Source organism: Vitis vinifera, chromosome 15 (genome assembly GCF_030704535.1).
Source record: "Vitis vinifera cultivar Pinot Noir 40024 chromosome 15, ASM3070453v1".
Taxonomy (NCBI): Eukaryota; Viridiplantae; Streptophyta; class Magnoliopsida; order Vitales; family Vitaceae; genus Vitis; species Vitis vinifera.
The window spans coordinates 21,576,874-21,601,492 of record NC_081819.1 but is presented as its reverse complement, the minus strand read 5'-3'; the positions used below and the strand labels follow the sequence as shown (position 1 = coordinate 21,601,492).

At 33.8% G+C, this 24,619-nt stretch overlaps 3 protein-coding genes across 7 annotated transcripts; 1 reads left to right on the top strand and 2 right to left on the bottom strand.

Moving 5' to 3' along the window:
• Window positions 1-2,831: 2,831 nt before the first annotated feature.
• LOC100244718 (CMP-sialic acid transporter 1) lies at window positions 2,832-7,450 on the bottom strand. Its single transcript, XM_002280512.3, has 8 exons — window positions 7,322-7,450; window positions 6,341-6,424; window positions 5,973-6,187; window positions 5,781-5,859; window positions 4,379-4,548; window positions 3,970-4,156; window positions 3,763-3,840; window positions 2,832-3,225 (listed from the first exon to the last, which is right to left on the bottom strand). The coding sequence occupies exons 1-8, from the start codon at window positions 7,370-7,372 to the stop codon at window positions 3,094-3,096; spliced, it is 996 nt and encodes a 331-aa protein (XP_002280548.1). The 5' UTR covers window positions 7,373-7,450; the 3' UTR covers window positions 2,832-3,093.
• Window positions 7,451-9,482: 2,032 nt separating this feature from the next.
• LOC100256812 (protein SUPPRESSOR OF PHYA-105 1) lies at window positions 9,483-24,029 on the bottom strand. 5 transcript variants are annotated; one of them, XR_009467780.1, is made up of 10 exons: window positions 23,823-24,027; window positions 21,439-22,987; window positions 20,045-20,202; window positions 15,832-16,690; window positions 15,137-15,283; window positions 14,527-14,844; window positions 14,389-14,448; window positions 13,215-14,073; window positions 11,923-12,002; window positions 9,483-11,806 (listed from the first exon to the last, which is right to left on the bottom strand). XR_009467780.1 is itself a non-coding variant. In XM_002276649.5 (8 exons), exons 2-8 carry the CDS (start codon window positions 22,942-22,944, stop codon window positions 13,882-13,884), a joined length of 3,240 nt encoding a protein of 1,079 aa, XP_002276685.3. In that variant the 5' UTR covers window positions 22,945-22,987; window positions 23,823-24,029; the 3' UTR covers window positions 12,998-13,881. The 5 variants fall into 5 exon arrangements, 3 of the variants coding, with proteins under 3 accessions (XP_002276685.3, XP_010661884.1, XP_010661885.1); XR_009467781.1 differs by having other exon boundaries at window positions 11,923-11,996; XM_002276649.5 differs by lacking the exons at window positions 9,483-11,806; window positions 11,923-12,002 and having other exon boundaries at window positions 12,998-14,073; window positions 23,823-24,029.
• Window positions 10,121-12,672, top strand: LOC100267034 (uncharacterized). The gene is made up of 2 exons (XM_019225699.2): window positions 10,121-12,065; window positions 12,264-12,672. Exons 1-2 carry the CDS (start codon window positions 10,121-10,123, stop codon window positions 12,407-12,409), a joined length of 2,091 nt encoding a protein of 696 aa, XP_019081244.1. The 3' UTR covers window positions 12,410-12,672.
• Window positions 24,030-24,619: the final 590 nt, after the last annotated feature.

The window sequence follows — 24,619 nt, the reverse complement described above, 5'->3', positions numbered from 1 at the left end:
TTTAATTAAAAACTATTAATCACAATTTATGATTGAAATTTTAAAAATATACTTAAATAATAAATTATTTATATTTAAACTTAAAAATCTAGTATTATTTCAACAAACATAAATTGATAAATAGAAGATATTATAAATGAATATTTGATTTATTAATAAATTAATAATCTTAAAATAATAAACTTATATAACATATAAATAATATATAAAATTGTATAATTTATTAATTTTATTAATAAATCTTAAAATAATAAACTTATATAACATATAAATAATATATAAAATTGTATAATTTATTAATTTAAATTAATAAATTATACAATTTTATATATTATTTATATGTTATATAAGTTTATTATTTTAAGATTATTAATTTATTAATAAATCAAATATTCATTTATAATATCTTCTATTTATCAATTTATGTTTGTTGAAATAATACTAGATTTTTAAGTTTAAATATAAATAATTTATTATTTAAGTATATTTTTAAATATAAATAATTTATTATTTTTAAGTATATTAAGTAATTTAATAATTTTTTAATTAAATTTTAAATTTAAATAAAAATTAACTAAAGCCGCATTTGCCAAATGCGGCTTTAGTGCAAAAATGAAGCCGCGTTTGGCAAATGCGGCTTTAGTGCAAAAATGAAGCCGCGTTTGCCAAATGCAGCTTTAGTGCAAAAATGAAGCCGCATTTGCCAAATGCAGCTTTAGTGCAAAAATGAAGCCGCGTTTCCCAACTGCGGCTTTCACTATAATGATGAAAAAAAAATATTTTTTAATGATGTGGCGCCTACGTGGCATCAAAGAGGCCATTTTGAACAATAGTTTCAAAATGTGCCCATTTTGAACATTAAGTTTAAAAAATGGGCCATTTTGACCCAAAACTCTTCTTCTTTTGTGAAAATATATAAATTATGATAAAATAAAAATTTGCATTTGAACCCCATCATACTGAAAGTTTAGCGGACGTGTCGATGCCCTTTCAAAAGGTGTAAGAATTTATTTATTATTTAGAATAAATTTAAGGCATTTTTAGTTATTTTATACCTACATAAAATTATTTCATATTTAATAAAAAAAATTTTATTATTAATATTGACTTCAGGGACTAAAGTTAAAAATAAAAAGTTACGGTCCTAAAAAAATAAAGAAAAAGGATGCAGAGCACATGAGAAAAGAGGCAATAGTGGTAATTTGAGGGAGTAGAAGGGCTTTGTGAAGAAAAGCAGCCAGCTTGTAGTCAAAGTAGGGTCAGCCATTTCCATTGGTTTTAGCTTTAGAATACACACAGCTCATTTTGCATTTGTAAGTTTGTAGCCAGCCTTTTAATGGCTGGTTTCCAACCGTCTATCATTCATTATTCACGATGTGGGACACACTTGGAGTCCGCGAATGTATTAAATGATTCCATTAAAGCAATCAAATCATTCTATTTCTATCATTGCCCAGGGTCTCATTCATGATCATCTTGTTCATTTTCCACCTTCAAAATTGTCTTTAGTTTTGAAATTTTTTTTCCTTATGTTTGATTTTATTTTTTATTTAAAACTAGAAGATATTTATTAGTTTTACTAAATTTATGTTTGGCCCCAATAAAATTGAAGAAAAATGCAAGAAAATAAAAATAAAAATTAGATTTAAAAGCAATAAATTATGTTTATATATTATTTCAAATTCATTTCACAATTTTGAACCAATAAGATAAAAATTAAATAATTTTAAAACACATAAAATTCTAACTAAGTTTCAATCATATTTGATTTTATTTGATATATCATTAATGGTAAACATGAGAAAATTATATTCTTTAACATTTCGAGATCCAAACATAACCTAATGGGTCTCGAGATCTTGGCTTTATTGAAGTTTGTTTTAGGTAGGAGAACAAAGACCCTTTCTCGTTTAGTTTATGAGAAACAAATGATTAAAATATGTTTGAGAATGTTTTTCGAAAATAAATGAACTGAAAGTATCTAAATTTGTTTTTACAAAACAACCAATTTTGAAAACAAATTCTAAAAATTCTGTTTTTTTTTTTTGTCAAAAGTTTATCAAACATGTTTTTGAGTTCAAAAACTATTTTTAAGAGTAATTTTCAAACATGATGTAAAGTTTGTTGATGTGTTTTGAGTAACTTTGCTAAAAGTGCTTAATATGAGGTAAGAAGGTAAAAAAATAAGTCACATCCCAAACAAGGCCTAACGTGACATCCACACTAAATAGAGCCATAATAAGAGTTGGTGAGTGATAAGGATTGCTAACCTTCCCTCGAGAATGAACCCAAGTTTTCAAGGTTTTAATGGCAATAAAATTGGAGCCACAAGGCCATTTCGTACTCTCTATTCTCTAATCAATGGACTCATAAGTAGATTTTCTTCAAATGGCTCTCATCCACACAGTCACTTGAAGGAAAAGCAAATGTTGGGGAGGGAGCATTCAATATCGGGGGCGGTACCATACTCAATTCCATTATTGAACATAGCTTCCCCCTAAGAAATCTTGTGATGATGAGTAAGGAGAATGCAAAAGAACAAATGAGAGCCACATATGGTGAAGATGTCTTCATTCACTCCTCCTATCAGATTTGTCGGTGGGTGAGGTGGCGCCACCACCAGCATTGGATATGCCGGAGACCCACCAGAACCTGGCCAACTACTCTGTCGTGTTGTTTGTTTATTTGTTTTTGGGAATCTAGTTTGATGTATTTTCACGAAGCCCCTGCATTCTAATTTTGTGTTCAAAACCCTAAACACTAGTCACTACAAGCAGTAAAAAACCCTCTAAGAGATAAAAATGTATCTGTTCATCACAAATCACTATGAATTTCTCAAAAGCAAGATTAAATCAAAATCCTCATATAGAAGGCAAATGAGTTTTGAGCTGTTAAAACAGTGTTTTCTATGCTCATCCAAGTCACGAATCCTCATCCTCTTTGTGATATTCTATGCTACATATCTTGGTCGTATTGAATCTAAACAAATTTCATCTATACAAAGTAATAAACAACTTTTCATTAAGTTAATTTTTTCTTTTGAATTGGAAGCTTACCAAAGAATTACTTGATTCAATAAAGATGATAGATACATCAAGAATTTGTTCTTCGATCAATATGACTCTCTGGAGCTGATTTTACAGTCAGAGGCAAATCTACAAGCATGGTTGGAGGGGCAAAATACATGTGTAGAGACATCATGCAGATGACAATACCCAAGAAAAGCTGTATCACACAAATAAAGGGAGAGATAGAAGATCAATGATTAGAAATCACTAAACAAAAGGCGAGAAAACACAGCTCTAATAAGCATCAGACAAGACAAAGTTTGTGAAGTTCTTGCTATTAACATAGATTCATCGAGGACATCAACTGAAATGTTTTCACCCAATTAGCGGACATTTGGGTACCCACTTGAGAAGGATATTGTTTCATCTCCAATGCTACTTAAGGGCCCAAATTCACAGTGAAGAATGCAGCAACAGTATCAAGCCACCACAAAAAAAACTATAATAAATCATGTTTTGCTTTTCTGAGTACTAGTAGATGAATGAGATGAAGTTCTTTCACAAATCTCAAAAAATGATCCTACACATGCAACAAAATATACCCTATTTAACATTTCCATAAAGCTAAATAGAATGATTTCATCTCCATGCAGTCCTGAGGAATAAATTACTCAAGTGGTAGCTAAATCACAATGAAATAAAGGAGATGCAAAAGATGGCAGAACAATCAAACTTCATAGGCCTGGAAGCCTACCTGCAAAGTTGGCTTGAAATTGAAGAGGAACACAGATAAAACCATTGTCAGCAGCATAGCCATTGATGTAGAATACACCTTAAAATAAATAAAAAATAAAAAAATTGCAGTTAAGAGATCTGTGAGAAAAATAGGCAAATATATGATATCAGACTGTCATGATCTGTACCCACTCTCTGGTAAGATATAGATAAAGGAGATAGATACCTTTACAATATTGTCAGCATATTTCATTAACCATGAAACCAGAAGACCAGTAGACCCTAGATTCAAAACCACCATCCATGTTGTGACACTGTATCCATTAAAAAGGCGATGCCACCATGGCCCTTTCTCAAATCCGCTTCTGTAATCATCCAAGATAAGTCGTGCCATGTTGAAAATTGCACCAAACCTGCAAACGACCTTTTCTAAATTACAGATTTTGGAGGATGAATTTTAGTCATCTTAATCACTTTAATCACTTTCTCTAAGAGACTCTAAAACTTGAAACAAAAAATTATCTTAATTGAAAAAACCTCAATGCTCATACCTACTACACCTGTGAAGAGGAATAGACTGGCATTTCTATATGCTTACATGGTTACATGATTTGTGCACAAAAAGGTCAACTTACGTGTATAACTGTACATTCTGCCAGTATAAGCTGTCATCGTTCTTCTTCATCAAGAACTCCGTGTAAACACCAGCTAGTGCTGAAAGACAAGCAGACAGAATTCCCAACATGTATCCTTGAATAGGTGCTGAGAAAAGGGAGTCACATGAAGCCTCTCCACAGCCTCTAACCTATATCAAGGCATTCCAATTATGATGACAACACAGGTGTCTAGGGAATATTTTGCCTCAATTACCCATGAAAACAATCAGTCAAGTGACATATGTTCAAGAAATATGGCTTTGCTATAGATTTTTGCATATGAAATTGTAATATCTGGGTAGGGAGTTGGAAAGGCTCTAGTTTGACAGAGAAAATATACAAAAACTTTCAAAGGTTTTATTTTATTTATCTTATAAAAAATGCCTCCTTCTCACTGGATTTCATAATTACACATTTAGTTTTTTTTTTTATAAGTTTCATAATTACACATTTAGCAAGAACCTTGAAATCTTGGTTAAGCTATGGTAAACTTTTATTTATTAGCTAAAAGCAATCACGCACAAGCCTCTGATAGCAACTTGTTTGCGCAGTAGGGTTTGGCAAATTGGAAATATTGCATGATAACTGAACCTATCATTTACCCTATTCGTATAGGGGCAATGCCTTCACTTGGACACACTCTAACAAAATGAGCGAAAGTTCAGCATTTTTCTTTTTTTCCTTTATTGTGAGGTGGGATGGGGTTACCTTCTCTTTTTTATGAGCAAGCTACCATTTCCCCTACAATTTAGGACTAAAGTGTAGCTACGGAAACAACTTATTCTTAGCTGAAGATTTCTTCATGTCTCTTTGTTGTCATGCTTGAACCATGTTCAGTTGCATTGGCATCTTAATGATCATGAATCACATCATAGTAATGAATATATGGACTCAATTAGCCAAGTTGTCATTTGCCCTTTTAGCATTTGGATCATCCTCTAGTTACTACCACATGCTGTTTCTTTCACTTAAATTGAATAGTGGAAATCATTTTTTTGATGGGCAAATAACGGATATGTATTAATGGCACCTAAGCAAATAGGACAGCAAAACCAATCAAATCATAAGGCTTCAATCATTGCAATATCATGTTTCCTTTGCAAAGTCCATGATTATTTTAGCAACTTCTTTTTGTTAGATGAAATCGACTCAGAAATCTTCCCATCTCCACGGTAGATGTTAATATGGTGGCAAGTCCTCAGGTTTTTCTGAGCTATGTTTCTCTCATATTATTATGTATGATGTAACTCCTATTAAAAATACTTCAGTTGTGGACCACTCAAGCATCTAAATTTTAGCCTAGTAGCTTAAAGCCATCTAAATGCCAATTCTTTTTACATGACATTACTGTATAAACTAAATAACAAAGAAAGGAATAAACCTGGCTTGTTGTTGTTCCAATAGCCAATAGAACAATTGCCATCCATTGTAGATTAGAGAGCTTCCTCCTCAAGAACAGCCTGAAACATAAAGTAGAAATAATTGCTAATTATAAACATCACAACAACAACAGAAGCAGACCTTCCTTTATGAGCATTAATTTATATTAAAACAATGTATATATGAGAAGCACCTGAATAATATTCCGGTCGTAACAATCTTCAGATTTCCCATTATCTGATATGTGGATGTATCCACATAGGTCAAGGTGGCAAATTGAACATTATTATGAATAAGGTATATGATTGAAGGAATGGGAAATAAACGAATACTCTTCCATTCTGTAGTCATTCTGGGAGGAGGTGATCTCTTGCATTCTCTCCAAAGAAGAACACTAGATACCAGAAGCTGCAATTAAAATATTTTGTCAGCAAGGTAATGAAGGATTATCAATAATTAAAAAATGGACAACTCAGAATTTATTGTAATGAGAATCGAATTTAGGGACAAACATGTTTTCTGAATGAGAGCAGAGGTTGGATCTAATGGAATCAGAAGTACCTTAAACACTTCGGCAAGGAAAGGAACAGTGGCATAGTCATACTTATAACCTCCATTACTCTGTGAGAGTGTGGTCAAAATCCCCTGACATACAACAAGACTATGAATCTAAAGTCTACAAAAATAGCAGAATAATAAAATGTTACATCTATTCTGTCTTTCCTTTTTCCTTTTTTCAAACACCCCCTTGAACTCAGAAGACTAAAATGAAAATCACAAACTGTTCATTATCAAAATGATGAATGCAATCTAAATCAATACTCATTTCCATAATGATTTTTAATGGAATTTCCCATGCCCAATGCCAGCAACAGAGACCCAAATGATCCATAGACAGCAAAATGCAAATAGTTTTTTCAGAAACCCTTTCCCATTTCATTAAACAACAGACATGTTTGAAAACCCATTGTCTTCCATCTTCAGCTGTTAAAACACCTACCATCTTTAAAACGACCGACCAACAACTTCGATATTCCAAGAAAATATTGTAGTGAAACTTCTCAAAAAATGCCCTACCAAACTTTCTATACCATATTTGTTCTTTGCCTATCAAAAAATAACCCTATTCCACTCTACACACACCCACAATTCGCATTCATAATCCATTCAAAATCCCAAAACCCCACATTGATAACCCTTCCTTCTTGACTTTTCTGTGGGTATTTTATACCATATCAGCAGCCAATATTTCCACCTAAATCACACACTAATATTCACACTGCACAAATTTGGTTATACCAACCCATAATTTTCAAACAAAACAACCAAATCAGACGAATTTGGGTCAACATAAAACGAGAAACCCACTTAATCCAAACGATTTCTCCTCGAGCATTGAGTCAAAATTACACATCTTCATGTCATACAAAAACGAACCCAGTTAAACAGAATTGAAATTAGGGTTCGTGAGGGCAATGATTCGGTGGAGCAAGGCGTAAATAGGGAAAACGAGAACAAGTCTTAGGGTTTCCTTAGGGTTACCTGAGAACTGGTGAGAATGGTGAGAAGCGAAGCTACGAAGTACCACTGCATCTCCACCCACAGTTCCAGCAAAGTGTGAATCTGAAGTCTCCTTCTCCATGTGGCTAGCTGTTAATTACAAGAGAGGACTAAAGCCAAAACGGCGTCGTTTTCGATGCTGTAAAGCACTGAGGCTCTCTTGTGTGATAATTTTTTTTTCCTAAAATATTTAATTATAAGTTTTATCCAAATTTAAAATATCCTGATTCCACTTTTCAATTAAAAAAAAGGAAAAAAAAAAATTTGAAAACCCATTTTTGATATTTTATAAAAATAAAATTTCACGTGGAACCTGATTTGTTTTTAATAATTTTAAATATGTTTTAAAAATCTTTTTTAAATTTAGTATTTTTTTTTAATCATTTGATATATTTATATAATTAGTTTTTAAAATAAATAAATACAATTAAAAAATATTATTTGCTACCGTATTCTCTATTTTTAATAACAGTAAACAAAAAATAGTTTTTTAAAATGTGTTTTTCCATTAATTTATTATAAAGAATAGAAAATTATTATTAAAAAACAATTGCTAAATATATCCTTATTTTTCGTATAATTTTTGCTAATACAATTAAATTTTTGTGATTATTTTTCGGTTTTGATTAAAATTGGAGTTGAAAGTACAAATTAAATATCATATAATTTTTATTAAATATTACATTAAATTATATAACTCAAAATATGATTTATGAAAAACAAAAATTTCTAATGTTCATATTAGATTCGTTTTAAGTTTGAAAATCAATAATATAAATCCAACTAATTAAAAATTTATTTTTTAAGATTTTTTTTTTAAAGTTTATTTAAACTTTTGAGAACCCTTCCTCTATTTGAAATTGAGGATATTTTTTCAAAATCGATCTCAATTATAAATTTAATAAAGTCAATTATTATTTTTATTTTTTTCTTTTTAATTTATATTGTATTTTTGGTTGCAATTTTCTTATATGAAGAATTTAAAAACTATATTTGTTAACTCACTTTTTATTTTTTATTTTTAAATTACAACAAAAATTGAGAAAATAAACACATTTAAATTTTTGCAAGCGTCTTGTTTTCTTTTTTCTTTTTAAATAAAAAATAATAATAATTCCTATATAAAATACAAAAAATTGTTAAAATTTAAAAAGATAATAACTTTTAAAAACCACTAAGAGAAATTTTAGCTATTAAGAAATTTTTACTTTCTTAAAACTTTAAAATAATTATCAAGGAGATAATATAAATCCATATTCTTTTTTAATATAAGAGTTATCACATTTTATGTACAAGTTACTATTTTTTTTTATGTCTAAAAATAAAAATTAAAAAAATCTACCTAAATTAAGTAGGTGTTTGATAAATCAACTTAATAACTTAAAATGATTTAATAACTTAATTTAAGACATTAAGTATATTTAATAAATAATTTAATGATATGACTAAAAATAAATTTTTTTTTTAAGTAATAAGTAAAAATAATTAATTTATTTTTAAATTGATATTTTTTATTTTACTTTTTTACTCATATTTGTCCCAATTACCTTTATGATTTTTTTTTTATTTCACGATACTTTCATTATTACTTAACCTACTTTATCATAATTATAATATGTGAGAATAAATTTAAAATTAATTTTATTAGATAATCTTAATACTTAAAATAAAAATTAAATAATAAATTTTAAATTCATAATTTAAATATAATTTAATTTAAAATCTAACTTAGTTATTAAGTAACGAATATTAAGTTTTACCAAACACTTTCTAAGAATTTTTTCTTTTTTTAGCATTTAACTAGCCTGTGGTGGGTATAAAAAATTATAGAAAACCATAAAAAAAAAAATTGTCAAACAATCATAAAAGGGAGTTTTATAAATACCAAACGATTATTTATGAAATAAAATTTTATAAATTAAATCCAAGAAACATATTTAAATATTGATAAAAATTTTATAAATAGAATTAAATATTTATTTATAAAAATAACATATTTGTGTCCAAATCAATCTTTTATCGCCTAAAACCCCACTATGATTCCAAACTAATTTGAAAAAAAAAATAAAAAATCCAGGGTACTTTTTTATTAAAACAATTATGTAGTTATAATAAAGAAGGAAGGCGGGAATAATAACCGAAGTCAGTTAAAACGGTTAACATGCATGTCTGACTATGAATCACCAATCTCAGAACAACAACATCTAAACTCGCGGGAAATCTTATACATTGAAACTGCAAAGAAAGCGGATTATCAACGGCCATAGCCACCAATACGAACAAAGATAACAAATGTTTGGTTTGCATTTCCTTTTTCAAAAACTTCTCAACAATTCCCAAACAGTCTATGAAAAATTTCCTGGGAAAACTCTAGCTTCCATCGGTCTCCCGGTGATGCTAGAATTTCCCAGGAATCAGTTTCTTGTGATTTGCTTGCAGTTGTTTCCAAACTTTTGTTGGCAATCAACCTTTTTGAGTGATTCCTGGTTATCAAACTCCGGTCTCTTTCTGTTTGTTCGGGAATTTGGCTGAGGAAATAGAGGCGGGTAGCTTCGATTCTGCTGAATTCCTGCTGGGTTCGTGAGAATTTGATAGGAATTCACATTTTCTCGGGCACCCACTTGCTGATTTTTTATAATCCAAACTCTCATTAAAGCTCAGTTTCTCAGGCCTCCTTTTTTCGCCGGTTACCATTTTTCCCACCATTCCTCGGTTGGTAACTTTTTCATCTTCATCTTCATCCCCGCATCTATGTTTGTTTCTAATGTCTGCTAATCTTTCATGACATTTGGAGGTAAATTTTCAGGTTCAGCGATGGAGCAATTCAGGCAAATGGGAGAGGTTTTGGGGAGTTTGAAGGCATTTATGGTGTTCCGGGAAGATATTCAGATCAACCAGAGGCAATGCTGTTTGTTGCTGGATGTTCTCGACTTGGCTTATCACACAGTAGCAGAAGAGATGAAGCAGAATCTTCGATTAGACGAGAAGCATACAAAATGGAAAATTCTTGAACAGCCCCTGAGGGAGTTGCACGGGGTATTCAAAGAAGGAGAACACTACGTAAGACAGTGTTTGGACACGAAAGAATGGTGGGCTAAAGCCATTATATTCTATCAGAACACGGACAGCGTTGAGTTTCACATCCATAACTTGCTCTGCTGCTTTCCAGTGGTCATTGAAGCCATTGAAATTGCAGGAGAAAACTCGGGTTGGGACCAGGATGAGATACAGAAGAAGAGGGTATTGTTCTCCACGAAGTATCAGAAAGAATGGCAAGACCCGAAACTCTTTCAATGGAGATTCGGGAAGCAGTATTTGATCTCTAAGGACTTCTGCAGCCGGGTAGATGAAGTTTGGAGAGAAGATAGGTGGATTCTCCTCAACAAAATCCAAGGGAAGAGACCTTCAGGTTCAGTGAGCTTAACAAAGTATGAACAACGACTCAGGGATCTCCTTTTCAAGAACTTGGATGTGTCACAGCCTTTGAATGGGAAGCTCCTACCGAGTTCAATCCTACTGGGCTCTAAGGACTACCAGGTGAGGCGGCGGCTAGGGAGCGGGAGCCAGTACAAGGAGATCATGTGGTTGGGTGAAAGCTTTGCTTTAAGACACTTCTACGGGGAGATTGAGCCTCTTGTCCCTGAAATATCCCAACTCTTGTCCCTCTCCCACCCGAATATAATGCGCTTACTTTGTGGGTTCATTGATGAGGAAAAGAGAGAGTGTTTTTTGGTTATGGAACTAATGTATAAAGATCTCTGCAGCCATCTCAAGGAGATATGTGGACCAAGGAGGAGACTTCCATTTTCTCTTCCTGTTGCAGTTGATCTTATGCTTCAAGTTGCAAGAGGAATGGAGTATCTCCACTCAAAGAAAATCTACCATGGGGATCTAAATCCTTCTAACATTCTTGTTAAAGCAAGGAGCATCTCCACAGAAGGGTATTTGCATGCCAAAGTTTCAGGGTTCGGTTTATCTTCCACTAAAAACTTAAACCAGAAAACTTCTCCAAATCAAGCTGTGAATCTCCCGTTTATATGGCATGCTCCAGAAGTTCTAGCAGATCAAGAACAGCTGGGTAAAACTGGGAATTTCAAGTACACAGAGAAGGCAGATGTGTACAGTTTTGGAATGGTTTGTTTTGAACTCTTGACTGGGAAAGTCCCTTTTGAGGATAGCCATCTTCAAGGAGATAAGATGAGTCGAAATATTAGGGCAGGGGAGAGGCCCCTTTTCCCATCCAATTCACCAAAATACATAACAAACTTGACAAAGAAATGTTGGCATACTGACCCGAATCAGCGGCCAAGCTTCTCATCCATCTGTAGGATTCTTAGGTATACGAAATGGTTCCTAGCTATGAACCCTGATCACAGCCAGCCAGATGCCCCAGTGCCACTTGTTGATTTCTGTGACATTGAGGCAGGGCTTCTGAAGACGATACCCTCATGGAGAAGTTCTGATCCACTGCCAATATCAGACATCCCATTTCAGATTTTTGTCTATAGAGCTGTGGAGAAGGAGAAATTACATGCAATTCCTAAACAAAAGAGTTCAGAATCAGGAAGTGATGGATATTCAACCTGTGGAGATGAGCCTCTGACCATAATTGATGATCCACCCCCACCCATGACTGAAAAGAAGCCTTCAGTTTCTTCTGAAACTACGAGCAAAAAAATTTCAGTCTTGAAGAAATCTTCCAGTGTGAAAGTCATTAAGCAAACAGGTTATATCTTATCTCTAATTTTCCTTTCTCTAGTCATGCACCATCATTTTCCTGGAAAACAACTAGAGTTGGCTGTTAATTTTTGTCAAGGGTTAATGACAGAAACAGCAGGAACTATGAAGGATTTTGCAAGAAGCTAGGAGCAGTGCTCTCTTCATACATTAGACTAACATCATCTTGATGGCTTTTGTTTTACAGGAACACCTAAAGGACAATTGCTCAGACCTCCACTGATGAGCCCATGTGGGCGTACTATCAGACTGAGCTCCGAGGGGCATCTAGTGGCAATGATCCCAAAACCACGAAGAACACGTGGGCATGCCTCAGATTCTGAGCTCTCCTAGGCCTCGATGTACAAAATCATTATGCCAGCAGGAAATCATCAGTCCAACTTCCCAGACAATCTGTGGTTGCCAGACCAGAAACATTCCTTTCCTTCCCTTTGTCTTACAGTTTTGTTCCCACAATCTATGTATCTAGTATGTGATTTAGGGTAGGAACAGTTTAGTCAGCATAGACTATATCCCAAAATCTGTGATTCTGGAGAAGAGTTATCTGATCTGAACAACCACAGTTCTTAATCTATGAAAAAATTCAATTTCCTTTAGCCGGGATTTGCTTTGGATTATTTTGGGTTCTAGCATGTCTTTAAGTTAATACATCCTTATGCATCAAAAATTAAACCTATTAGGCCTGACTCACATTTTGGTATTGGTTAATTGAACACCTAATCTTACAAAAAATTCCAGAACAAACTCAGGCATAAAATCATGATCATTCCCTCCAACAAAAAGGTGAGGAATGGGGAGCTTAGTTCATTTCAGCAAGAGGCAAAGGAGATCCCATATGGGAGAACAGTGAATACATACAATGGCGGGCATGAATCAGAACCAAAGGATCCAATACGAGAAGACAAGATGACAAATATTATATACTAATTACTTTTTTTTTTTTAAGAAACAACAAGCATTTCATTCATGTCCTGCCAAAAGTCAGTAAAGTTACACCTGATGTACATTTGTGTAATTATTCAAGAATAATTGTATACATACAACTCAATGACGAGCTTAATTGAACTGATTGAAGATTTAACAAATTTTATCTGTAGCACAAAGAAGAAATACTCCAGAAGCTGTGAAGTATGCATACCTTGGACCCACTGATGTCCAGTTCTGAGGAGCACTCACAGAAGTAGCTGCACTCCTTAAAATGGATTGCAAAGTACTGTGATAGTTCTTCTTTTATCAATTTATTGATGTAATTTGTAGAGGATAGGCACTCCTTAAGAAGCTATCATTACTACCAGCTCATCCATCTTACATCTAGTATCAGCCTGGTTTGGTGGTGAACTTGTCGAGAAGGGCTGTGACCATGCCTCAGTGACAAACATGATTTTGGCAACCATGCTGCCTTGGTTATTCTCAGTCATGCACACATGTAGCCAAATTCTTGCCAGTTCCGATTTTTCTCAGTTGAACAAATGTAACATGGGGAACTGAAATGAATCAATCCATTTTTGCAGGATTAGCATCAGCCCAGAGATTCACAGGGTGCAACTGCTTGAGTCAGAAAATTCAATTGATTTTATTAGCTTTTTGAAAGCCATAAACCCCACACAAACTGACACAATATGCAACTGAGGGCTCCATGTGAACTCAGTTCCCCTTCTTTGTCTTCAATCTGTCAAATTCCTGTAGTCAGTCATTGTCCGCCCTAAGAAGACATAAAGGTAAATCTTTGTGACAGCCAATTGGTGAAGAAACTTGCAAGGAATAAAATCTGGTTCAGGATGAATAAAGACAGATTGAGCTTTATTTCACACCAGCTGCAATAATTTTATCCTTCCACTTGAGTTTGCAGCAACGACCATGTTCGAATTCTGTCTCCAACAGACACTTGAAACAAACTGTCCGTTATCATCAACAATCTCATGCTCAGTAATAGGATCAATGGATCCAAATTTGTGAGAAGTGACAGGCATTGGTAGAGATCTATGATAAGTATAGACCTGAGAAGAAATACAACAGCTCAATTAATGAGAAATTGAATACATGGTAATAATTCTAAAGTCACGAGGGCAAGGGGACGTAGGCATTTGATTGTGATCTGCATGCTATTTTATCTGTATTTGGAGTTTTGCATTCAGTCACTTTCCGTGAAAGACTACAGGGTGTAAACAGTATGCTTGACATCTTCCCATGTAAAGTACATGCACAACAGACTTATTTATGAACAACTAAATTCCAAGACTCGAACCAAAGAACAAAAGGATCATGATTAATCACAAAAATTCGAACTTATGTCAGGATTAAAACTAATATACCTCATTAGTTTCTGAACCGCATGCTATGTATCCGTCCAAAACAGATAAACCCACAAAATTCTGATCAAGCAAAAGAGAAAGCTTAGAAATTGTATTTACCGAATGCTCAAAAAGCTTATTTAGAATACAGGAACCAACCTTCTCATTAGTATGACCAGTAAAGGTTAAGGTGCAAGCATTGGAGGATAACCCATCTAAGTTGGTTTTGTTGAGATCCCAAAGCTTTAGAGTGTTGTCCGTGGATGCAGAAACAAGAGTTTCTGAATCTAAAAATTTCACATAGCTGACAGCTTTCTGGTGGCCAGCTAAAACGCACCAAGGGATTCTAGTGTGCCGAAGATCATAGCCATAGATCTTGTAATCGGCAGATCCAAAAACCAGCAGATGAGTAGAGTAAGCAGAGAACTGAACACAGCACACATTAGCAGGGTTCCAGATAGTGCTGGTAGAATTTCTCTGTAAAAACAGTCAAATTCAAAATTTATATTTTAAACTTTGTGTGATTAAAAATTTTAATGGAAAAACAAAGCAGATGAGCATCTCTATGTGTAAAATAGAAACAGTATTAACGAATAAATATATTATCTATCATTTCTATAGAATCCGGTTTTTTTTTTTTAAGGTTTCCTAATATAAAACCCTGACAAAGAGAAGGGGAATATGAAACTACCCTCATTCTAACTCATAATAGTGGACGTATCAAATGCATATCAAAGCTGTTTTTTAAATTATACAAGAGGGAACATGCCTCATTAATATGCCAAAGTTTCACAGAACAATCATCACTTCCACTGGCAAACTTTGTTGGGTCAACTGGAGAAAAGTCTACAGACCAAGCCCTTTTTTGGTGTTCTGTGTACTGGGAAAATCCTTCACCAGTGCTTGCATCCCACATCTGCATTTCATTCATGCAAACCATATAAGAAAAAAGAAGCAAGAACAATTAGAACAACAAGAAAAACGACAACAACTAAATTAATAGTTTGAAATGGCAAACAATTTAGGGTCAATGATATTGATAATTGATAAACAAAAAACCCTTGATGGCCTTGATAACAAAGACAGAAACTTCTATATCTTAAAAAATATATACCAAAAGAAAGCAGAAGGCTAACATGCTTATGGATCTGTGTTACTAATATAGAACCCCAACCAGAGAACTAATCAACTTAGCAGCACTTTCTCTGAGAATAAATATGAATAAATTTGATGCAATATCCAAACTCCAACTTGCCATTTAACTAGGGACCCTGCAGGAGGTGGTGCTTTGCCGTAGTTAGTATGGCAAGGTGGAGGAATTAGGCAGAAATGGCTTAGTGGTGGTGGCAGCAGCTAAGCATCTACCAAGAATAACATGAGATAAAGGCAGCCAGGACAAGACTGACCTGATGACCTGATCAATTATAGTTCTAAAACCTCTTGATATTTGTAAAGAATACACACCTGAACCACGCCATCATAATCAGTTGAAGCCAAATAGTTCTTGATGTAGTTGTTCCAGCAAACACAGCTAAGCTTAGATTTGTTTGACATCTCAACCACAGGATAATGAATATCAACAGAGTCATTCAATAGTGCATCAAACTCAAAAATCTTGATTTTCTTTGACACACCAGCTGCTGCAATGTAGTCCTGGTCACGGTCAAAACTCAAAGAACAAGTTACATTTGCGGAGTTGAGGAGATCTCCATTTCTCAATGTCCCACGCACTTCAAACTTACCATAGCGAGCAAACTTACATAAACCTTCAAAAAAAGCTCCAATCCGATCCTTAGGCTTCTGATTCATGCTCAACTCCTCATTCTCATTTTGCACTTGAGTCAACTTATCACGGTTCTTCAGCAAATCCTTATCTGGGCGTTCTGCCACATTAGTTTCCGAAAGCCCAATTTTGGATCTCAGTGAGAAATATGCACTCTCAAGCTGCCTGATATTTTTCATCAATATTGCCTCATTTACATTTGAGCCTGGGATGGATTTATAATGAACACTGGAATTCAGAGGATCTTCAGGACAAAGGCCCTGTTTTCCTCTTCCATGGGGAAAGTCAGTATGTGTACAAGAAACAGTGGAGGACGTCCTGAATAAATTCCTTGTCTCAACCTCCTTAAGATCTGCTTCTAGGCATGCTATATCTTGCACCAACTTGGAGGCATGCTTCTCCTTTTGTTCTTTCAATGAAGTAAGAAAGTAAAGTAATAACTCCGACTCAGTATCATCATCATCAGCAGATAATGGAAACTCATCTCTTGAATACAATTCTTGAGATCCTCCACAAATTAAGTCAGAATGCAGGATTTCCCTGTAGCACACAAAAAGGGCTTCTGAATGTATCAAATAAAAACATAATTGCCTATATTTCAAGGACAAAGGCTACAGGACCTGCCTACAAGTCATGATATGCCATAGTATCGAGTAATTATATGTATTTTGAGCTCATAATAGTCATCTATTTAGACATAACCAGGTTAAAAAAATAACATATCTAATCAAAATTAGAACAAACAAAGAAAGGCAGAGAACATGCAAATTCAAAGTGGTGGATGGGAGTGCTGGCCTGCGGATAAAAGTCAGAATAACAAGTGAAGTGATTTTCCACCTGGAAAATATTTTATGCCAAAGTTAAGCAATTCATATGGCTATAATAGCAACAATTTGCACTAAGTTTTTATTTCCCTCCTGGAACATTTCCCTGTTTCAGAGTCTTGAAGAATGGGATGATTAAATCATTTGCATTCATGCTATTCAGATAATCCTCACCTCCAAGGTTTTCCAGGTGGAACTTAGTGCCGATCTAGATGAATTCATTTGTTCTCTGTGGTATCCAATGAACTTCAAATTGAAGTATAGGTTTTATATGTAACATAAGGTATCCAATAAACTTCTGAAATTGAAGTATAGGTTCTATATGTTTATGAAACATGGGAACATTACAGATACATATCATACTTGTGAGCAAAGGTAGAAAGAAGCAATATCAGTTTCAAGGTGAGAGAACAAGCAATGGGGTTCACAAATTCAAATTGTTTGTTTGAATTGTACCATATCAAATGCCCATCGATGTTGGTAGGATGGATATAACTATGCATGGACCAAAAATGGTAATAGATGAATGGTATTTAATCTATAATCTAATTGGAAGGCTAAGGACTTGAGTGTTGGAATTTTTTTTTTGTTGTCTTTAATTGGTACCATTTACAGCATGTGGGTGGTTAAGTTACACATGAACAAGTAGTAGATGTGATGCCCCAAACCCAATTTAGGGGTAAAACCATAATTTAAAAATAAATAAGTTAAATAAATTTAATAAGGGTATAAAGGTCTTTTTACTTTTAAAAGCCCTATGTATAAATTAGATTTTTGTCGTCTTCTTTATTGAAAAAACCCTTTATACAGAGATTAGAGAGATTAGAGAATGTAGGGCAACTTAGGGCTGAAGAATTCGAGGTTTTGAATATCAGTTTTCCAAGTAAAATTTTAACTCTTAGATTATTATTTTAGATTCGTTAATTAGTTTTGAACTGTTTAAAAATTCTTTGGAAGATTTCAATCTAGGTTAGGGTTAGTTTATTTAATTTTTAGATCACAATATTGAAAATTTATGAATATAGGTTATCTTATTGATGAAAATAGAGGAATTTTTAATATTCAAATGAATAAAAAGAAAACATAAAATAAAAATAAAAATAAAATAAAAGTTGCGTGATTGTTGGAAGTGTGAAGAAAAAAATAAGTGTGAATGCGTGTATAATAGGTTGTGGGGTTAAGAAAAAAATAATAATAAATAAATAAATAACATGAGGGGTGTGGAGTGGCGGTGTAGTGTAGGGTTAAGAAAAAAGAAAGAAAAAGAGAAAGGGATGCGTGTGCACTACGAAGAAAGTTAGGTGTTGGGAAACCAAAAAAAGATATATATATTATTATTATAATAACAATAATGGTAGTGGGAAGAAACTTTATTTTTTTTTTACTTTTTTTTTATTTCTTTGGGTTTTGTGTGTGCTGAAGATAAAAGGGTAATGGGTTCGTTGAGTATTGGACTTGAAAATTAATAAAAATAATAATATTTAATTTTAAGTTAATAAATAAGATAATAGTAATAATAGTTTAATGCAATAAATAAAAAGAACATATTTTTGAGAGATTTAGTTAAAAATAATATAATTTATTATTTTAAATAAATAGTCACAACTTTTTGGAAAAGTAACAACTTTTTTGAAAATTTGGAAACTCGCTCATTAAATTGTTATTGATTAGGAAGTTAAAAATAATATAGGTGCTAAAAATATCAACATAGGGAATTTTTTTTTAGGATTGTCAAACCTATAATTTTAGATAAATAAGCAATAATAATAGTTATTTTTCTTATGTTATGTTAGGTGAAGAGTAGATTTTTCAAGATTATTTTTCTCCAAGGTTTTTTAATGTTTATTTGAGGTAAGGGAAATTAATGTAGATTTTGTAAAAGAAAATAGTTTTCTTTTTATATATTATTCTGAAATGTGCAAAATGTTATTTTTGTTTCTATGCATGAATCAAATATATTTTGTATGAAAAATATGTTCGAACTTTTCTTTTCTTTATAATAGAAAAATGTGGAGATATATGTTTTTGTAAGTTTGAATAAATAAAACAAAATGTTTGACTCTAGTTTGTTTGACCCTAGTCAATGGGTTATAATAGTTGACTTCATGACCCTAGTCAACGGGTTATAATTGTTGACCTTTGGTTTCATCCACCAAATTTGAGGTCAGTCACTCATTTGTAAAGTCCCATGTAACTAGGCATCATTTGTTATTCGATAATTAAAGTAAAAATATTTTGAATTTATTTGATTTGAATTTAATATGAAATTATTTTGAAATGGATATGAGAATGTTTAGTTGAAAAGTTTTGAATGTATTAGCATGTTTGAACTCAAAAGTTTTTATGAAAAAAATTATACATTGTATCTCTTATTTGCAATTATAATTGAAAATGTTTGATCCATGAAATTGTATTAATATTTTCCTTATTGGGCTTTGAGCTCATTCTCCTTCGTTGACAAATTTTCAAGTACTCTCAATTCGGGTGAGGAGTAATGGCCAGGTTGGGGAATTTTCTTTATTAGGATTTTGGTTCAAACTTTATTTTGGACATTGCTTAGATATTAAAATTCAATTCCCGTTTCAAATATTTGAGTTTGGAGTTATTTGGACAATAATACTTTGGTTGATGTGTTAGTTTTAAAGTTGAGAATTGATGATTATAGAATTTATTTATTTTATTACTCTAAACAAAAATTTGGTAATTGGAAACCATCTAGTTACAAGATGAATGTTTGTATTGTTTTCACTTTGAGTCTTTAAGCTTGAGGTGTGAAATGACTGTCACACCCTTAGAGCGGGTGTTGGGGGGTGATAGTAGATGCCTTTTTGAACAGGGTTATGGTTGGATTTTCCAATATATCGAAGAAATACAGAAAGGAAGATTGGCATCCACATTCTCACTTCCTTACACCTCATTTCTTAAGAGCATACTACCAATGTAATATGCAATAATGATGCCTCAGCAGTTCATGCTTTTAAAGTTGCTAGTTCTGAGATTCATACAATTTTATAAATTCAATACTTTTGTAGAAGGTGGTAGATAAGCGAAAATGCTGCATAAGCAGTACCTTGTGGTTGGACGCGATGAAGGCTCAGGGTGAAGTAACCAAAGACAAAAGCCAGCTTCCTTTGGATTTTCTGAAAGAAAATTTGGAGGAAGGATACGTTGGCGCAATTCCATCATTGCTGCGAAGAGCATCTCTGATGATTCAAAAGAGCATAGCAGCTGATAAAAAACAGCCATATCAGCACAGAAGTACAGATTTTCCACTTAATTCCTAGTATGACGATCTATCTAGAAAGTGAAATGAGGAAAAAAGAAGCAAAAACTACTTGCAATGAATAGAAACTAATCAACGAGGCTGAGAAGCAACTAAGCGAACTTATAATTGAGGTTTTTCAGTTATGGTTGCAAATCTCTTCAGATACATGTTGGATTGCTATACATTGAAGACAAAGTCAAGTTGGGACATAAGGATAGATGGAAGCTGGAAGAAATGTCTTCTCTCAATTGCAATATATAAGAAATCATGATTCGTATACCATTATTCTTGTTTAATGAGCTCAGGCAATTCATCAACAGAAAAAACAACACCACATTAAAATCAACTTTTTCTACCAATTAATAGTAGGTTGAAAACTCAAAGAACTAGCATTTTTAAACCACTTTCTAAAGCTAAAGGTTTTGTTAAAACAAAATATTGATTCTAGGGTTTAGTAGGAAGAGGATGGCACCTACTTACCCAGCTCCTAAAATGGGATGCTTTATAATCCATACATAGATAGACAGACTCACATCCTCTCAGCTTTTGCATACAATAAGCTCCATATACTTCTACTAATCAATCCCCATTCTCTATTTTGAAATACCCTTTTTTTTAATAGGCAAGCAAAAAATAATATTAAAAATGCCAAGCAAAAGGGCGCGCCAAAGTACACAAGGCATAGATAAAGGGCAACCCAAAAGGCAAAGATCAAGATGGGAGAAACAAAAACAACTCCCGCCCCTTACAAAGCACCCGACCAATCAACTCTATTCTGAAATACTTCACTTGCAATTTAACATACAACATGACATGGCTAAGGAATGTAGATATGTTTGATTGCGGAAAACAATTCATGTTTTTAACCTAAGTAGTTTTTACGAGGCTCCAATAACAATGAAAAGGATGTAGTAATATGAGCAGCACAATGTGTTCCTTAACTAATACTAATCCAAGGGCATGTAATATAATGCTAAACCAAGGTATATCTACACAAATATATCTCAATTTCTCAAGTTAGAGCATCCATTCATATAAGAATCAATAATGTACTCTCTGAAATCTCATAGTTAAATTTTGAGTTACATGACTTAATTTCAAAATCGATGACAATAAATTGCAAGAAATAAGATCACAAAGAAATTTCATTTTGCAAAAATAGTTAACAGAACAAATAGTTGGAAGGATAGTCATCTCACCTCAAATAAAAGAACCCCAAGACTGTAGATATTTGAGGAACATGTGCAAATCCCATCAATGAGCTCCTCTGGGCTAGCATACCACTTGTCTTGCAAATGGACATTTAAAGAAATTAACCGCTGCTGTGTTGCAATAGAAGTACTTTGGTAGCCGGAAACATTTCCAACCATGTGTTCAGCACAATCAGAATCTTGACCAGTAATATGAATATCAGTATGACTCACACTTCCACTTCTCAAACCATGATTAAGGGTTAACTGAGATTGGTTTTTTAATGAGTTCACATCGTCCCTCAGCTTTGGCTGCTTTGCACCCAAACTACTGGAAGGTACCATATCCTGTTGTAATGACCTCTTCTTATTCATATTCTGACATACAACAGTGTCTAATTCTCTCTGAGCTGATGATCCAGTGTATTTAATCCTATTTGATGGCAACAAAGTGAAACAGGCTGGGTGTAAATCACGTAAAGCAACTCCACGAGAATGGGCAAAATCCACTAACTCCACAATCTGCTTAAACAAATGCATGCTCTCAACTTTATTTAATGTACTACCTCCTGGTTTCAGCCTATCTCTCAAGCTGATTCCTTCATCAAAAGATTCATGATTGGCCTTATCAGCACTATGCGAAGAATGCTGGTCATGGTTTGTATTTGAATTCAACAATGCAACACAAGCTGGTTTTTCATTATTCTGGTTCATGGCTGAAACACCAGATTCACTGCAAGCTTCCATATTTCTACAAACAACCCCCATGCTAGCACTTGAGTTCAACAATGCAACAGGAGCCTGTTTTTCAGTATTCTGGCCCATGAATGAAATGTCAAATCCGGTATGAGCTTCTGCACCTTTACAAACAATCCCTTTGCTATTTAAGGTTTTTTTCACAAAAGCCTCATGAGAGCTAGATGCAGATAATATCTTTGATTGTGCATGCCCAAAAGGCAGTTTATTGCTTGACATGATCTTGTTGTCACTACCAGTAAACTGAGCAGAAATTTCTTTGGTTTGCTTACTCAACAAAGGTTTTAAATCCCAAATTTCAGAAGTCATTCCAGTCAAATCCTCCCTGACATTTGGTGTCATCTTATTTCTTGACCCACTTGCGAGCTGGTATAGATGATGCCACTGACTCTGCCTAGGACGCATTCCCTCTCTACTATTTGAACTACTAACTGAAGACAAATTTGTGGTCTTATAGTTTCTCACAGTAAGTTCTTCGACTGTAAGTCCAGGATCCTTCATAGAGGAAGGACTAGTACACACCGGTTCAGATCCATCAAAGGATGTTATACTTCTATTTAAACCACTACCCCCTAACATATTGGTGTAGACATGGGGTAAGGTTTTGGGCCAATCACCACCACTAGATACGTACTTCATTGGTGATCCTAACATATAGTGACCCTCTGATTTCATCAATGGAGCATCAAGACCTTTTCTCTTCAGTTCTGCAGCCCTTGCTACACTATTTGCATCCATTTCCTCCCTAGCTTGTTCCATACCAAAAGAACAGGCCTCATTCAATCATAATACATCATGCAATCTGCAAATACACAACCCAAACAAAAAAATTACAAGAATTACCGAAAATGATCTATACAGTGAGGTGAATATGAGAGACCAAAACCAAGGAATCTCACTAGATAACTTCAAAAACCAATTTTGAATCTCAACCCAAACCCCAGTTTCATAAATTCCTCATCCACACATAAATTCATTAGATATATACTCCACAAATAACCAACCCAAATAAAAGATTGCAAGAAAAAAAAAATCACTAATAATGAGGAGAATCACACAAAGGGAATGGGTGTAAGGATCAAAAGCCACGGGTACACAGAAATGAATTGATAATCAATAAATTAAAAATCCCAACTGTGAATCTCAAAAAGCAGAATCAAGATCAAATGATCAATTAGAAATCTCACATTTAAGAACACTTTTCTCACACAAAATCATAGAGAAAAAGGCAGAGAAGCACAATTCGCATTATCAATTAGAAAATCTCAGTGGGAAAAAAAAATCCCAACCTACAAAATTCCAATCCACACATATGCAACTGGATTCACTGCCCAACAGAGACCAGAACACACATTACATCATCACAAAAAAAAAAAAAAAAAAAAAAAAAAGACAAACTCTAACCATTACTTCAAAATCCCAAAAACCCCAAAGATAAAAAAGAAGCTACAAACAAAAATCAAAGAAATGCAACCGCACCCACTAGTCTCGGTCCAAGCTGAACCCAAACCGAAGCAAATTACCATTACATGAAGCACCAAACCTTTAAATCATTGAAGAACAAAAAAATGAAAAAAAACCAACAAAAACCCAAAACCACAGATAGAAAAATATGTGAAGGAGAGATGAAAACTTGCCTGAAAATTGGAAAATATCTTCGCAATCCAAAAAAACAAACATAAAAGAATAGAGAAAATAATTGAATCACTGTGCTCACAATGTGATAGCAATAACGGTGAAAAAGTCTTGTCAGGGAGGGAGTAAGATATTTATACGAGAGTTTACTGAAACTTTCTGGATTTGGTTTTTGAATTTTTTAATAATTTAATTTAAATGCGATTTTATTTTTATTTTTATTTATTCTTTTTTAGGGGTGGTGAGTTGGTCAGAGGCCCTGGTGGCTGGTAGGCGTCAGCTCGCCCACCACAACTGTGGAAAATACAGGAGCCACGATGATATTTTTATTTATTTTTGCAAAAATTTATGTATTTAACTATTTTATGGAATGGGGCTCATTTCCGATTTTATTTACGAAATGCCATCCTGTCTTTCCTGCAGCCTACTGAACGCGCCGAAATCTAATAAAAGGCTGCGGCAGTTCGCCTAGGAATGCATGTCTGTTTCCTTCTATCACGCGCCCCGAGGGCGAGCGCAACGCCCCATCCTCCCTGTTGTACATTTGTATCTGGTGCTTAGGCCGTGCCAATGCGGCGCCCGAGGTTTTGGCTCTGCGCGGCGCCCGTGGCATTCTGAACTCAGGACTAAGGTCTTGTTGTCTGCCCTCCTAACTCAGATGGTACCAGGAGGACAAACAACAAGGCCTTAGTCCTGAGTTCGAGGCCACTCTGGACGCCGCCTATGCACCAGAGCCAAAAAACTGGATCGAGATATTATTATTTAGTTATTTTAATTAATGATCATTAATCAAATTAAA

Bases quoted from the DNA above. Each gene is read 5' to 3' on its own strand.
- LOC100244718 (XM_002280512.3), bottom strand. From the start codon at position 7,372: ATGCAGTGGTACTTCGTAGCTTCGCTTCTCACCATTCTCACCAGTTCT. The intron at 6,425-7,321 runs GTAACCCTAAGG...GTTGTATGTCAG, and splicing joins CCATTCTCACCAGTTCTCAG to GGGATTTTGACCACACTCTC. The intron at 3,226-3,762 runs GTAGGCTTCCAG...TGTGTGATACAG, and splicing joins ATTTCAAGCCAACTTTGCAG to CTTTTCTTGGGTATTGTCAT.
- LOC100267034 (XM_019225699.2), top strand. From the start codon at position 10,121: ATGACATTTGGAGGTAAATTTTCAGGTTCAGCGATGGAGCAATTCAGG. The intron at 12,066-12,263 runs GTTATATCTTAT...TTTGTTTTACAG, and splicing joins GAAAGTCATTAAGCAAACAG to GAACACCTAAAGGACAATTG.
- LOC100256812 (XM_002276649.5), bottom strand. From the start codon at position 22,944: ATGGAACAAGCTAGGGAGGAAATGGATGCAAATAGTGTAGCAAGGGCT. The intron at 20,203-21,438 runs GTGAGATGACTA...GTTTTTTATCAG, and splicing joins TTGGGGTTCTTTTATTTGAG to CTGCTATGCTCTTTTGAATC. The intron at 16,691-20,044 runs GTACTGCTTATG...TGTGTGCTACAG, and splicing joins TCATCGCGTCCAACCACAAG to GGAAATCCTGCATTCTGACT.